The sequence below is a fragment of the Artemia sp. Qi Xiang Cuo genome, chromosome 4, assembly GCF_049724085.1.
Source record: "Artemia sp. Qi Xiang Cuo chromosome 4, ASM4972408v1, whole genome shotgun sequence".
NCBI classification, from domain to species: domain Eukaryota; kingdom Metazoa; phylum Arthropoda; class Branchiopoda; order Anostraca; family Artemiidae; genus Artemia; species Artemia sp. Qi Xiang Cuo.
Window position 1 is genome coordinate 59,904,908 of NC_142797.1, and position 14,550 is coordinate 59,919,457.

The 14,550-nt window shown below is 36.4% G+C and overlaps 2 protein-coding genes across 3 annotated transcripts in view; one reads left to right on the plus strand and one right to left on the minus strand.

Moving 5' to 3' along the window:
• Positions 1 to 6,551, minus strand: part of LOC148953288 (uncharacterized) — a 32,141-nt gene extending 25,590 nt beyond the window's left edge. The window contains exon 1 of the mRNA XM_089088463.1: positions 6,419 to 6,551. The gene's annotated coding sequence lies outside the window, so the exon portion shown is untranslated. The remainder of the gene's footprint in view (positions 1 to 6,418) is intronic.
• Positions 3,593 to 14,550, plus strand: part of Nmdar1 (glutamate ionotropic receptor NMDA type subunit 1) — a 239,418-nt gene continuing 228,460 nt past the window's right edge. For both annotated transcript variants that reach the window (XM_089088460.1, XM_089088461.1), the window contains exons 1-2: positions 3,593 to 3,736; positions 6,464 to 6,586. In XM_089088460.1, the coding sequence (XP_088944586.1) occupies positions 3,614 to 3,736; positions 6,464 to 6,586 (246 nt within the window). In that variant the 5' untranslated portion in view covers positions 3,593 to 3,613. The remainder of the gene's footprint in view (positions 3,737 to 6,463; positions 6,587 to 14,550) is intronic.

Genomic DNA, 14,550 nt, shown 5'->3' on the forward strand with positions numbered 1-14,550 from the left:
TATTTCGCTGCAAAAAGTGATATTAACTGCGATATTGTGTCAACTTAAGCAATAAGATATATTGATGTTCGTGTAACGGGTACTCTTCTAATATTTAAAACACATTCGAGGAGTGGAGTTCGGTTAATCCTTAATGGAATATACTAAAATATGATGAAAATATAATACTTTAGTTTATATAATAGAATAATTTCGGCTATATATTTACACACCAGGGGAGTGTAGGGGTAAAGTAACCTAACCTAATCTAACCTTACCCTCACCCTCCCCCTAATGCCAAATATATAGCCCAAATTAATCATGTCCAATGCAGTCTGTCACCCGTTATTTGTCTTTGTGGCTATGAAACTGGTTTTCATAGATCGGACATTCACCAAACTTCTCGAGCTTATTCTGAATTAAATATTTTTTTTTTACTAAAAGTACGGAGCGACATTAAAACTTAAAACAAACAGAAATTATTCCTTATATAAAAGGGGCTGTCCCCTCCTCAGGGCCTCGCTCTTTACGCTAAAGTTTGACTCTTTCTCACAACTCTACTTTTTAAAACAATAAAAAGCTATAGCGTAAAGAGAAAGGCGTTGAGGAGGGGACAGCCCCTTTCATATACGGAATAATTTTTGTTCGTTTTAAGTTGTAATGTCGCTCCTTACTTTCACTTAAATAATACTTGTTTTTTATTTAATTTCTGAACATTTTTGAATTAAGACAGTTTTTGATTTTGGTTCACCGTACATGGATAATTAAAACGAAATTTGCATATTAATTTTACTTCTCTTTGGCTAAATGGCTTTCTCAAAATTTTCATCAGACGATTTCGAGATAAAAGGGATGGGGGAGGGGGTCTAGTTGTCCTCCATTTTTTTTTGGTTGCTTAAAAAGGGCACTAGAACTTTTAATTTTATTTACGAACGTTGTTATTAGTAACACACATACGTAACTTACGAAATAACTTACGTAACGAACTTCTGTATTCGTATAATTTTATTACGTATATGAGGAGGTTCGTTCCTCGTCTATACCCCGCTCTTTACGCTAAAGTTCGAAATTTCTTCAAATTCTTTAGGAATGACCCCTGAATCACAAACGCCGTTTAATTAGAATAAATAGTTCTTTTGAAATTTAAAAATACTTTAGCATAAAGAGAGAGGCATTGAGGAGGGGACGAACTCCTCATATATATAATAATTTCTGTTTGTTTTAAGTTTTAATGTTGTTCCTAACTTTCAGTTGCATTTAAAAAAAATTAATTTCTGATTATATTTCAAATAATGTTGGGAAATCCAGCACCGCCTTCATGGAAATGAAGGAAATTCTCTTCTCTCATGAAAAAGTCCTCAATGGAAAGATCCTCCCACGTAATCACGTGTCCCCAATCCCCACTAGAAAAAAATCCCCCCTGAAAACGTATGTATACTTCCCAATACAATAACCAATACTATAGGTAAACAATGGGCAAAGTTCATAACTTGCAGCCCTTCCTCTGGGGACTGTGGGGGATTAAGTCGTCCTGAAATACGTTGTTATCAGGTTTTTCAACTATGTTGAACAAAATTGCTATATCAAAATCTTGATCCGGTGACTTTGGGACCGGTTGCCTTACGATCACTTTTGACTCTTAAAACGGTACTAAAATTTTCGATTTCAAATCGAATAAGCCTTCTCCATACTTTATACGACCACCCCTTCCATAAAACCTTATGTATTAACAATAAGCAGCTTGCATAACTTAAAGCCCTTCCACCAAGGGGCTGGGGAGGGGTATCAAACCTAGAAGCGTAGTTATTTGACCTTTGTACTATTTTGAACAAAATGACTATCTGAAAATTTTGATCAAAAAAATTTGGGTATTATGATAGGGGGGATAAGTTGTCCTTTGATCACTTCGGACGCTTGATAAGAGAATTAGAACCTCTCGATTTCCAATCGATTGAGCCCCCTCGAAAGTTTATAGGGTTACACCTTTCTTGAAAATGTTAACAATGGGCAACTTGCATAACTTATTGTCCTTGCCCCTGGGACTGTTGGGGGTTCTATCAACCTCTGAATGGGTAGTTATTTTCTCCTTGGACTATTCTGAACAAAATTGTTATCTCAAAATTTTGACCTGATGAATTTTGGGAAAAAAGGGCATGGTGGGGGAGCTGGTTGTCTTCGATCATTTTTTTACTCTTAAAAAAAAACACTACAGCTTCTGATTTTTAATAGAGTTGAGCCCCTCCCGAAATTTATACGACCATCCCTTCCATAAAAACCTTTTATGTTTACAATGAGCAACTTAGATAACTTATACTCCTCACCCTGGAGGCTGGGAGAGATTATCAAACCCGGAAGGATAGCTTTTTAACTGTTGGACTATTTTGAACAAAATGGGCATCTTAAAATTTTGATTCGAAGCATTTGGGGAAGAAAGGGTGAGGGGTGAGACTGGTTACCCTCTGATCACTTTTGATTCTTAAAAAGGGAGCTAGAAGTTTCGATTTCAAATCGAATGAGCCTCTTCTATTGTTTATTCGGCCACCCTTTCCATAAAGACCTTATATATTAACAATGGACAACTTGCGTAACTTATAGCCTCTAGCCCGGGGGCTTTGGGGGTTTTGTCAACCCGGAGTTATAGTAATTAAATCTTTGGACTATTTTCAGTAAAATGGCTATCTCAAAATTTTGATCGGATACATTTGGGGTAAAAGGGGCGTGGGGGATGGTTGCCTTCCGATCACTTTTTACTCTTAAACAGGACACTAAAACTTCAAATTTTAATCGAATGAGCCCCCTCCGATGTTTATATGACCATTTTTTCCATATGAAGTACGTCTGGGGAAAAATAATAGTAACAAAATGTTGAAGCCTTATGGCTCTTTACTCTAGGCAACGCTATAGCGTGGCGTCTGGAAAAGAGATAGACAGGAATGAAAGATGCCTAAGACTTATTTTGACTTTTTGAAAAGTAGTTTCTTTTACCAGAGCTTTTCCTTATGTTTGTCAGGTTCTCTTCTGTCCACTTCCCATTATTTCCAAAAAAATTCTCAGTTTACTAATTTCTTCTTCTCTGATTAAAGGACTTCCCATCCAGTACCATTTTCGAGTAATATACAAATTAAACAAACCGTCCGAAGTTCTCAATATTCTACAAAATTCTACTCTCAAAATTAGATTAAAATAAATTATTTCAGTTGCTTAGCATAGTTACTGCCACACTTAAAAGAAATTCACGCGGAAGAATAAGCATATACTAGCCAATTTAGTTTGGGATCAATTCGAGTCCATACAAGATTTGGATTCGACACTGCAGTTCCTGTCATTCTTGACACAAGTCTATGGTAATACAATTTGCAAGTAAACTAGCTCAATTAAGTGTCATTGGGGGATAAAGAATCAGATAATGAAAAATATGTCCTCTGTAACATATAATCCACACGTTTGGCCCCATCGATATGAATATAGCGATTTCTCTTTAGTTTACATTAAAGGAAAATTATTCGCTTACCTAGGGTGCTAATTTCTCTTACCAAAAGAGCGCTTGACCAAACTAGATCAATAGTTTCCCATTTGCGATCTTGAGGAAGCAAACATCTCCAGAACAGGAGAGTCCCTTTCTTAAATTTACAAGATGTGGCGAAGTGTTCTTTTACTGTATTTTGTGTCTTTAGTCGCAAACACTAAAAGACATTTTAGGATTGGTGGTGTTTTTAACTCTCATGACAATGTTCGACTTTTTGGGAATACAGTTGATGTAAGTAGCTGTTTTTTGTTTGTTTTTCAAATTAAATATTACCTAAATTGCCTAACTCCTTCCGCGTGTTATTCATGTTTTACTGTCACTCTAATAGCAAAAAATCTGGTACTATCCCTTATATTGGCCTCTTTCAAGAAGTTCTACAAGATATGATAAATTCAAAAGGCAGAGACGCTTTGAAAAAACCCGTTTCTAAAATACGATTAAACTCACCGCCGAGAGAAATACTTTGTTTTGCGTGGTTTTAAGATATTTAAAGTGTTGGTTTTCGGAGTTTAGATGGGGAAAAAGGTACCTAGGTTAGTTTACGTATTTAATATTTGCAATGCTTTGCCCCCACTCCCTCTAATGTGCAAATATATAGCCCAAATTTGTTTCTAAACGATTATTTAGTCATCATACTTTATTTATTTCATTAGCATTAACCAAACTTGACTTTTTAGAAAGGCCTATATAAAGGGATTTTACCAAAAAATGTTTGAGGGGGACTCGGAGACTAGTTTCATCTCTAAGATTGTGCTTGGAAGCCAGACTGTATATTAAATTTTGGAAAGCGCACTGCAGGAGCTATACATACTTAGTTTTGATGAATTAACACAGAATTGTGTTTAAAATAGTGAGCACCAGCCTCTTCCAGAAAAAAGAAAACTTGCAATCCCTATAACAATTTTTTTTCCGTAATGATTTAAATTTGTGTTTTTTTTTATGTTAAATGAAGTATAAAAGCTAAAAATAGAAATTCCTTTCAAAGTTTTTTTTCCGCAGAACAAATGTGTCAATATATCATCTTTTGGAGTATAAACACAAATTAAGCGCATAAGAATCTTGATGATTTTAAATCCTTTAAAACTAGAATTTTATCTTGAACAACATATCCTATAAATTGTATTACTAATACTAATACTTCTACTAATAACTCACCTGATGCCAACACAACTACGCATGCTCCTCCTCCATCCTAATCTGTTCAAAACTTCCCTCTTTACTCCTTCCCAGAATTTTCTCATTTCCCTTAAATCTTTCTTTACGACATCCTCCCAACCCAACAGCGGACGACTTGCTTTCCGTTTAACCCTAGACCGTTGGCCTAAATGGACAATCTTCGGCAATCTGTTATCCATTACCCCTATAACGTGACCTAGCCATTTCAACCTTTCCCTCATTATAGCCCCAGAAAGCGGGGTTGTACCACAATTTTCGCACAGCCTACTGTTTGGAATACGGTCAGTCAACCGAGTACCCAAAACAATTCGTAAGCAATTTCTCGGGAACACATCTAGCAAATCTTCCTCTGTTTTTCGGAGCGCCTTTGCTTCAGAATCATATTTGACCACAAATTGTATTGAATCTAATATATTTTATTAAATTGAAAATTAAGAGAATATGTTCGGTAAATACTATCCTGGGTGTTAGGTTCTGCCCTAGAAAACTGCCAATTTCAAAAATTCAGTGCTAGTAATGCACCAGCTAAGCTGGTAGACACAGAACAGTTCAAATTCAGCGCATCGTCTATGAATCAATCGATGACTCGCAACTCTGTAAAATCCAGTTGAAAACCAATTTAGAAAGTTTCCATCAGATGAATCAGCTGAAATGCTTATGGCCCAATTCACTTCCTGATAAATCAAACAGTTCGTGAAAACGAACTGTAAGTAAGAAGCTCTGCTGCTCAACAGTAGCCGAAACTCTAAGAAACAGAGCCTAGATTACAACAGATACATCAAAAGAATTGAATTTTGATGCTTATTCAAAAATATGTACAATTCATCTAATTTAATGTTACGAATCAAAAGTTACAAGCCTGAGAAAATTTTGCCTAATTTTTGAAAAAGGATGGAAACTCCCCCCCAAAACACCAATTGATCTTAATGAAAATTACATCATCAGATTCAGCATATCAGAGAACCCTGCTGTAGATTTTCAAGTTCCTACGTACAAAAATATGGAATTTTTTCTTTTTGCCAGAAGAAACATCACGGATGCGTGTTTATTTATTTTTTTTCCAGCGGGGATCGTATAAAACCAGTGATCGTAGAAGATTGGGAGAGGGCTCATTTGATCAGATATCAAAATTTCTAGTGCCCTTGTTAAGTGACCAAAAATATTGGAAGCTAGCCCCCCTCCCACACTCATTTTTCCCATAGTCAATTGATCAAAAATTTGAGATAGCCATGTTTTGAGCATAGTCAAAAAACCTAATAACTATGTCTTTGAGGATGATTTGACCCCCCACCGTCCCCGGGGGAAGGGCTGCAAGCTGTGAACTTTGCCTATTTTTAGCAGTATACAGACATTTTTCACAGGATATTTTTCTGGCGAGATTGATGTTACGTAAGAGGATCTTTCTATTGGATAAATTTTTCGTGGGGGAAGGGGATTTTCCGTGGAGGGGGAGCCGGATTTCCCAGTATTACTTAAAACACGTTCAGAAATAAAATAAAAAGCAAGTTTTTTTCAACTGAAAGTAAGGAGCAACATTAAAGCTTATAACGAACAGAAATTATTACGTATATGAGGGGGAGGGGTTAAACCTTTCCTCGGTAACTCGCTCTTTTTAATTGACAAACGTTTCGCCAATCCAGCCTTTTAGGCTTAACAGGGTAGCACGAAGTATATGGGTTGAACAATGTAGGCTCTCCAAAACATAGTATTAATGCCACTTTTATTAGTCTAACTTACCTTCTTTTTATACAGAACCAAATGTATTAATTTATTCGTTTGAAGGAGATCAACACAGAGCTTCTCCATCAACTGGCAAATGTTACTCTGGATGGAACCGCTGTTATTGCGAACAACAATGAGCTACTAACGTTCAATGATTTCTGTCAAAATATTCTCTCTAAGAAGGTAAGACACTGTTTTGACTGAAGTGTTCATCTTTTTTTATTAGATATTGTCATTTGCCATCTTTCAGATAAGCGTTGAAACTCGAAACTTGAATCTTGACATCAAAATGCCTTCTGTAGTCAACATCTAGAAAAGAGTGATATTTGTTTAATGTTGTATCTTGTATCATCCCACCCCAACCGCTATCCCACAGGACAATTGAAAAATACATCTTTTTCGCCACCTTAGATATTGAAAAGTACTTACCCTCTAAATTTCATGGACTGACGCCACTAGTCTTGCCTAGCTTCAGCCTATCTACTAGAATTAGCCTAGTTCTGCTAGTCAACAGACGAATTACGAAAATTCTTTAGAGGGCTGGGATGCGGAGTATACAAAATGAGGGATTCGTAACCTTGGTTTTGTATTTTTGACCACGAAGATCGTAATTTCTGGCTTTCCAGCCTTTCCGTTTCGGAAATGGCACCGAAAATACCATTTTTGGGTGCCCTGTGGCACTTATTTATAGGATTATCAAGTCAAATTTTCAAAAAGACCTGCAAAGCAAGGCCGTATCCAGGGGGGGGGGGGCGGGTTACCCGGTTTGAACCCCCTCTCCCCGAAATTTTTGACCGAGTCGAAAATAAGTCGAAAATTAGTAAAACCTAGGTAAAAATCAGTAAAATTAGTCGAAAACTGAGTCAAAAATTAGTATCGCCCCCCCCGACAAAGTAAAAATTAGTGACCCCCCCCCCCCGAAAAAAAATCCTGGATCCGCCCTTGCTGCAAAGATAAAGTTAAAACGCAAATAAGTCCTTAAACAGCTCTTTTTGAAAGGAGACATATCAGTGCTGCCCATACAAAGAAGTGATTTTCCTTGTTGTTCAAGGTGGAGGCTTACAATTTTCTTGAGTGGGGTTTTAGATCCTGCTGATCCTAATGGCACACTTTTCATTCTGGTTTGATACTATTTTTGAGGATCTGAGGCTCTTTTTCAAAATTTCTATAAGTATTTCTTGTAATTAAATTTTATTATAACATTAATCAAAATAATGGTTACCATCTCTGAGTTACCTGCAACTGCGAAATTTTTATCGAAAGACAGTTTTTTTTTCATAGCATTTTTTAAGCTTTTGTTTACTACGGGTCGTGGTTAACTCTTTACTAGGTTACAGCTATTTTTTCTCTCTAAAAAAAAAAAAATTCTATTCAATAGCCCTATGTAATGTCTCTATTATAAAAAAAAATCACAAGATCTATTGTATGGATGTGCAGAATCTGAAGTTTACAGATTAGTCTTGGAAGATACTTTAAACTACGTCGAGGCCATACATTTTTTAATCACAAAACCCATCCATCTTTCTTCATATTAATTAAAAAAAACTTTCCACAAAATAAGTTTTTCCAAAAAAAAGTAAAGAACTCCATTAAACCAAAAATGAACAAAATTAGAATCAAATAATCTACCAAACATACAACTACCACACATCAGTATCAATAAATAAATAAAACCCAAAACAAGCAGAAATTAAAATAAAAAACAGAGTCAAACTCAAAACGAGCAGAAATTAATATGAGTAGGGTTCTAAACCCCTAACCTTTCTAAAAGCAAAAATATAATTTTTACTTAACTGAAAAAAATGTGCATTGTCAGTTTAATATGCATATGCTCATATTTATTCCTTAAAAACTTAAATAATTTCTGATTTCTATATGAAATCTATAATTCTATATTCTCTCTTTGAAATCTATCTTTGATAGATTTCAACGTAATTTACGAATTAATTTACCTATCGAACTTTTATATTCGTATATTTTTATTACGTATATTAGGGGGTTCGCCCCCTAGTCAATACCTCGCTCTTTACGCTAAGTTCAAATTTTTTTCCAATTCTTTAAGAATGACTCCTTAATCACAAAGGCAGCTAAATTAGAATAAATAGCTCTTTTGAAAGTACTAAGAAAAACTCTAGCGTAAAAACCAAGGTATTGACGACAGGGCGAACCCCCCAATATACATAATGATTTCTGTTCGTTTTAATTTTAATGTTGCTCCTTACGTTTAGCTGAGAAAACTTGTTTTTTTTTTAAATTTAATTTTTGATCGTTTTTTTAAATAATGCTGGGAAATCCGGCACCCCCTTCATGGAAAATTCCCTTCCCCCTAGAAAGAATCCTCCATGGAAAGATCCTCCCATGTAAATCCCTACCCCAGTCCCCTCACCAGAAAAAATCCCCCCCTGAAAATGTCTGTATACTTCGCAATAACCTATACTATATGTATACAATGGGCAAAGTTCGAAACTTGCAGCCCTTCCCCTGGGGACTGTATGGGATTAAGTTATCCTTAAAGACATAGTTTTTAGATTTTTCGACTATGCTGAAGAAAATGGCTATCTCAAAATTTTGATCAAGTGACTTTGGGAAAAAAATGAGCGTGGGAGGGGGCCTAGCTGCCCTCCAGTTTTTTTGGTCACTTAAAAAGGGCACTAGAACTTTTATTTTCCACTCGAATGAGCCCTCTTACGATTGGTTCTATTACCAATGGGTCGATACGATCACCCCTTGGAAAAAAACACACATCCGTGATCTTTCTTCTGGCAAAAGATGCAAAACTGCACATTTTTGCATATAGGAACTTGAAACTTCTACAGTAGGGTTCTCTGGTACGTTGAATCTGATGGTGTGATTTTCGGTCAAGTTCTATGACTTTTAAGGGATGCCCCCCCCCCTTTTTTTGAAAATAAGGGAAATTTTCTCAGGCGCTTAACCTTTGATGGGTAAGACTAAACTTAATGAAACTTGTATATTTGAATCAGCAAACAAATCTGATTCTTTTGATGTATCTATTGGTATCAAAATTCCGTTTTTTAGAGTTTCGGTTACTATTGAGCCGGATCGCTCCTTACTTCAGTTCGTTACCACGAACTGTTTGATTAAAAAGCGCACTAGCCCTTTCAATTTCCAATCGAATAAGCCCTTTTGTAGTTTCTACGTCAATACTTTCTATAAAAACCGTATATGCCCCCAGGGCATAACTTACAACCCTTACCCAGAGGGCTCTGAGGGGGTTATCATCCTCAAAGACCTAATTTCCAGAACTTTAAACTACGTTGAAAAAAATGACTACCTCAAAATTTTCATATGATGTGTTTATGGAAATGGTGGGCGTGAGAGGGGTTTAGTTGCCCTCCAATAACTTTCTACTATTAAAAAGGACACTAGCCCTTTCAATTTTCAATCGAATGAACCCTTTTTGAAGATTCTACGACAACTGTTTCTATAAAAACCTTATATGCCCCTGGGGCATAACTTACAACCCTTGTTCTGAGGGGTGTGGGGGGTTTGTCATTCTCAAAGACATGATTTCCAGAGCTTTCAACTACGTTAAACAAAATGGCTATCTCAAAATTATGATTGGATGTGTTTGGGGAAATGGTGGGCGTGAGAGGGTGTTAAGTTGCCTTCCAATCACTTTCGGCTATTAAAAAAGGCATAAACCCTTCCAATTTTTAATCGAATGAGCCCTTTTCGAAGTTTTTACGACAACGCTGTCTGTAAAAACCTTATATGCCCCAAGGGCATGACTTCCAACCCTTGTCCTGAAGGCTATGGGGGGAGTGTCCTCCTCAAAGACATAATTTCCAGATCTTTCAACTACGTTAGGCTATCACAAAATTTTGATTGGATGTGCTTGGGGAAATGATGGGCGTGGAAGGAGTGTTAGTTGCCTCCCAATCATTTTCGGCTATTAAAAAGGGCACAAGCCCTTTAAATTTCCAATCGAATGATCCCTTTTTGAAGTTTCTACGACAACTCCTTCGATACGAAGTGCCCTGGTCTAAAACCGACCAAAAATACATTGTTCCAACATCATTCTTTACTTAGACAGCTCTATTGCGCTGCCTATGATAGGTTTTCTGATGCAAGTATTCTTCAAATTTAGCTATTGAAAAAATTGATCAGAAGCCAAGACGTACTGAACGTTTCAGTTTTAGCACACACACTTACAAAAGAAAACATTAATTCAGAATGCTTTCCAAATATTGTTTTGCCTTATTTCGCCTATATCATTTTTTCTGCCGTAACTTTAAGCAGTGAATCTAATGAAAAAATTGGTTCGTATTTCAATTGAATTTTTGGGTTTGAAGTTCTAACACTTTGTTTGAAAACATTAATACAGAATGTTTTCCAAATATTGTTTTACCTTATTTCACCTATATAATTTTTTCTATAGTAACCTTAAGCAATGAATCTGATGAAAAATTGGGCTACGTGTTTCATTTGAATTGTTGGGCTTGAAGTTCTAACACTATGCTTGAAATCGATGTTACGAAAACCAGGCCATTTTTTCAATTTCTTAAAATAAAAGACAAGTTTTTCTTTTACAAAATAAAATGGTCTCCGTCACATCTTTCTCCTTTCTCATTCATTCAGGGGCAAAGGGCAGTTAAGATCTAGACAGTCTGGGAAACTTCAGTTTTATTCTCAATTTAAGGTCATGTCAACAACGGTTTCTTAAAACATACGTCATTTTGGAAACTGCTCTAATGTTGACTTAAGACAAAGCTCTCCTTAGCCATTGGCGGTAGGCTAAATGGGGCTTCGAAAATTGTCGATGTTATAAGTAGAAATGGGGGTACCAGCGCAATCCCTCACCCCTGCTGCCACCTACAACTTTTTTTAACACCATATATTGGCACGAGAACCACGTGGTTTATGGTTTTTTGTCAATGAGAATTTGAAAAACAGGAATTTTGTCACATTTATGTATGTTTTCTTGGATGGTTATGTGTGTTGGTTGATTTATTTGATGTTTTTCATGGATGTTTAATGGTTTTTGTCAGTGAGAATTTGAAAAACAGGAACTTTGTCACATTTATGGATGTCAACAGCAATTCATGTCTGTTATATGGTTTTCTCAGTGAGAATGAAAAAACAGGAATTTTCTCACTTGGATTTACATAATCGCTAGGGGAAATTATTGATTCACGAGGGGGGAATTAAGAAACAAACATGGCTTCTTTGATCTTTAGGTGAACCTAGCCTGTAAACTCGATTTACATAATCGCTAGGGGAAATTATTGATTCACGAGTGGGGGAATTAAGAAACATTATGGTTTCTTTAATCTTTAGGCCTGAGGGATTTATTTATTATTGTTGTTTTGGACAAGTGCATGCTAGGGATGAATGTCATGGTGTCCAGAAATAGTATTTGTTGTTGTTGCTCTAGGCAATGTTATGACTTTCCCGGAAACAGATCACGTGTTTTCTTCTCAGCCAATCAGCGAGTCGGATACATCCCCCTTCTCAGCCGATCAGAGGGCTTGTTACATATGTTTTCCCCGTTACATAACAATTCGCCCTTGAGATTTCGTATATAATGGGCATGCACCGTGATTAAATTATCAGAAAGTTCCAGAACACAATGGATAGAACACATGAAATTATTGATGAACTTGAAGCCTTGGCAGCCACAATTAGCAATGTAAGTTCTGTTTTCATTTTTTATTTTCAGAATAAAATTGTTTTCCGTGGTTACCCTCTACTATATTCGGGTAACCCCCCCCATCCCCCCCCCCCTATACAAACGTCCCTATATGATGTTTATACTCGATAAAAAGTGTAAAATACGCTCTTTTTTCGTTACATAAACCCCATCCTTCCTTCCCCCTCTGTTTATGACCTTAATTCTAGTAAAAAGAAATAATTTTCTTTCGTTAAATTTATGCAATTTTAAGTGTTCTATATCCTCACTAAAAGCGACCATTGACTTCAGTCACTGTTGTTATTAACCTAACCTGTTTCTTTCATACTTCTCTAAAAGATGGTAAAATTAGATGTCATCTATTTCACTCTGTGATTACTAACGCAGCATACCATCTCACACGGAACTGTTTCTCCGTCAAAATTAAATACAAAAAATATAGTCTTTTACCCTCAAAACCGAACCCCCCCCTCACTGTTTTACAACAAAATTCTCGCAAAAAGAAATAATTATCATTTGGTTAAATTTATGCAATTTTAAGTGTTCTATATCCTAGCTAAAAGCGACCATTGACTTCCGTCACTGTTGTTATTAGCCCACTCTGGTTTGACACAAGGCTCTCCGGTGCAAGGCCTGTAATTAGCTGTCACCCTTTCCCTTCTGTGTTTACGAACGCAGCAGCCAGAGTCAAAAGGAACTGTTTCTCCGTCAAAATTAAAACACTTTGAGGCAATTCTAATAATTAGGCGCAGACGCAATGTGCTATTTTGGAGAAGAGAAACAGATTATTTTCAAGCTTTCTTTCGATAAAGTTTCTTTTATATTCCCGGGAGGGGAGCGTGAATCCAGGACTTTTTGCTGGGGAGGGGGTTAGCACTTTTAATAGTGACAAAATAGAAAAGATAATTGTTTCTTACCTTAATTGCTTCTTCATCATTTAGTGATTTTAGCTATAACATTTGAATAAAAGGTAGTAAGATATGGCTTTCGCTTGAATAAAACACATGATTAACTCAATGAGAGGGTAGCCTTAGGGTGGGTTAATTTTCCTAAATTTAGGGGGGAGAGAATATGGGTTTTTTGCTTTACTAAAATGCAATACCTTTTTAAAAAAAATTGTAGTTAATAACTTTCTTTCTGTAAAAAAGGGGCAAATTATTTAGATGCTAATTTTTCCTCTTCTTTTTAAGGCCAAATATGAAGAATGCCAATCGCCTCCACCCAATAAGAAAGCGAGGGTTAATAATGCGGGCCATGCGAAGGCTACTGTCCGGCAATATGGTAGCTGGCCGAAGCCTCCAAAACAAGTGCAATCATCTGTACAAGAATATAACGCCACCGACCCGTCCAACTTCCATCATACGTTGCCTGGGCCTTCAAGAGCTGCCCCACTTATGCAAGGTCAGGAAGTGGCCATCCAGCATGCACTATCTGATCCTTCGGATGCCCAAGTGCAGCCGGGATATGCAAATGTAAACATTTTTTTCCTACCTTTCATATAGAAATATTTATCAATTTCTTCCAACTTTTATATGCATTTTCTACATGCAACATTTTCGAACACTGCGAAAAAGTATATCTCAGCGGGAATATTGAAAGATTTTTTCTCCCCAAAGGAAATATAATGGCCCCACTATTGAATCATGGCTAGTTCATGTATTCGCTTTTTTGCTATATTAGATTATCTAGGCCAAAAAAGACACTTTAGTAAGGTAGTTGTAGTTTTTTGTAAAATATTTCTCGATACACTCGAATGGTGAGCAATGCCTATAAAAATATTAAAAAAAAACTGTATATCTGAATGAGTTATGTATCATGACAGGAGATGGCGATCCTTTTCAATACATGTTTTTTTTTCCAAAGCAGATAAAGAGTATTAATACGAGTATGAAATTTTTTTTGGAGGAATTGTTTGAACAAAATCAAAACCTATTATGTCATGTTTTAGATTGTAAATATCTTATATTAAGGTGGGGCTGGCTCGGAGTCTATGAAGGGCTCGGGAAGCACTGCGGGGAGCGCCAAGGGGACGCACCGTGATAACCAGCGCTGGGGGGGGGGGGGTTTAAGAGGGGAACGGGAGAAGGGGTGGAGTTGTTTGAACAAAATCAAAATGTCAATTCTATGTAAAGCGACGTTTTAGATTGTAAATATCATATATTAAGTTGGAAATTTGAACTTTCAGAATATCTATAGGTGAGGGGGGGAACAGTGAAATAAACATATGATACTATGTGCATAATGCTAATACTACCAATACTACTACTAAGTAAGTTTTTAAACATACGTCAATAATAATCGAAATTTTAAACAGTAGGGGATGATTTGAACACTTTGAAAATAAGATATTTTTCATTTGTAGGTTGTCCTGGGTCCATACTCACCATCTCCCCCCTGCTCGTAAGTTGGAGAAGAAGAGGAAGTGCCTATGGGGATTTACAATAAAGAAGCATCTACTATCAATGAATGGCATGGTAATTCCCTAGAAATATCCTTT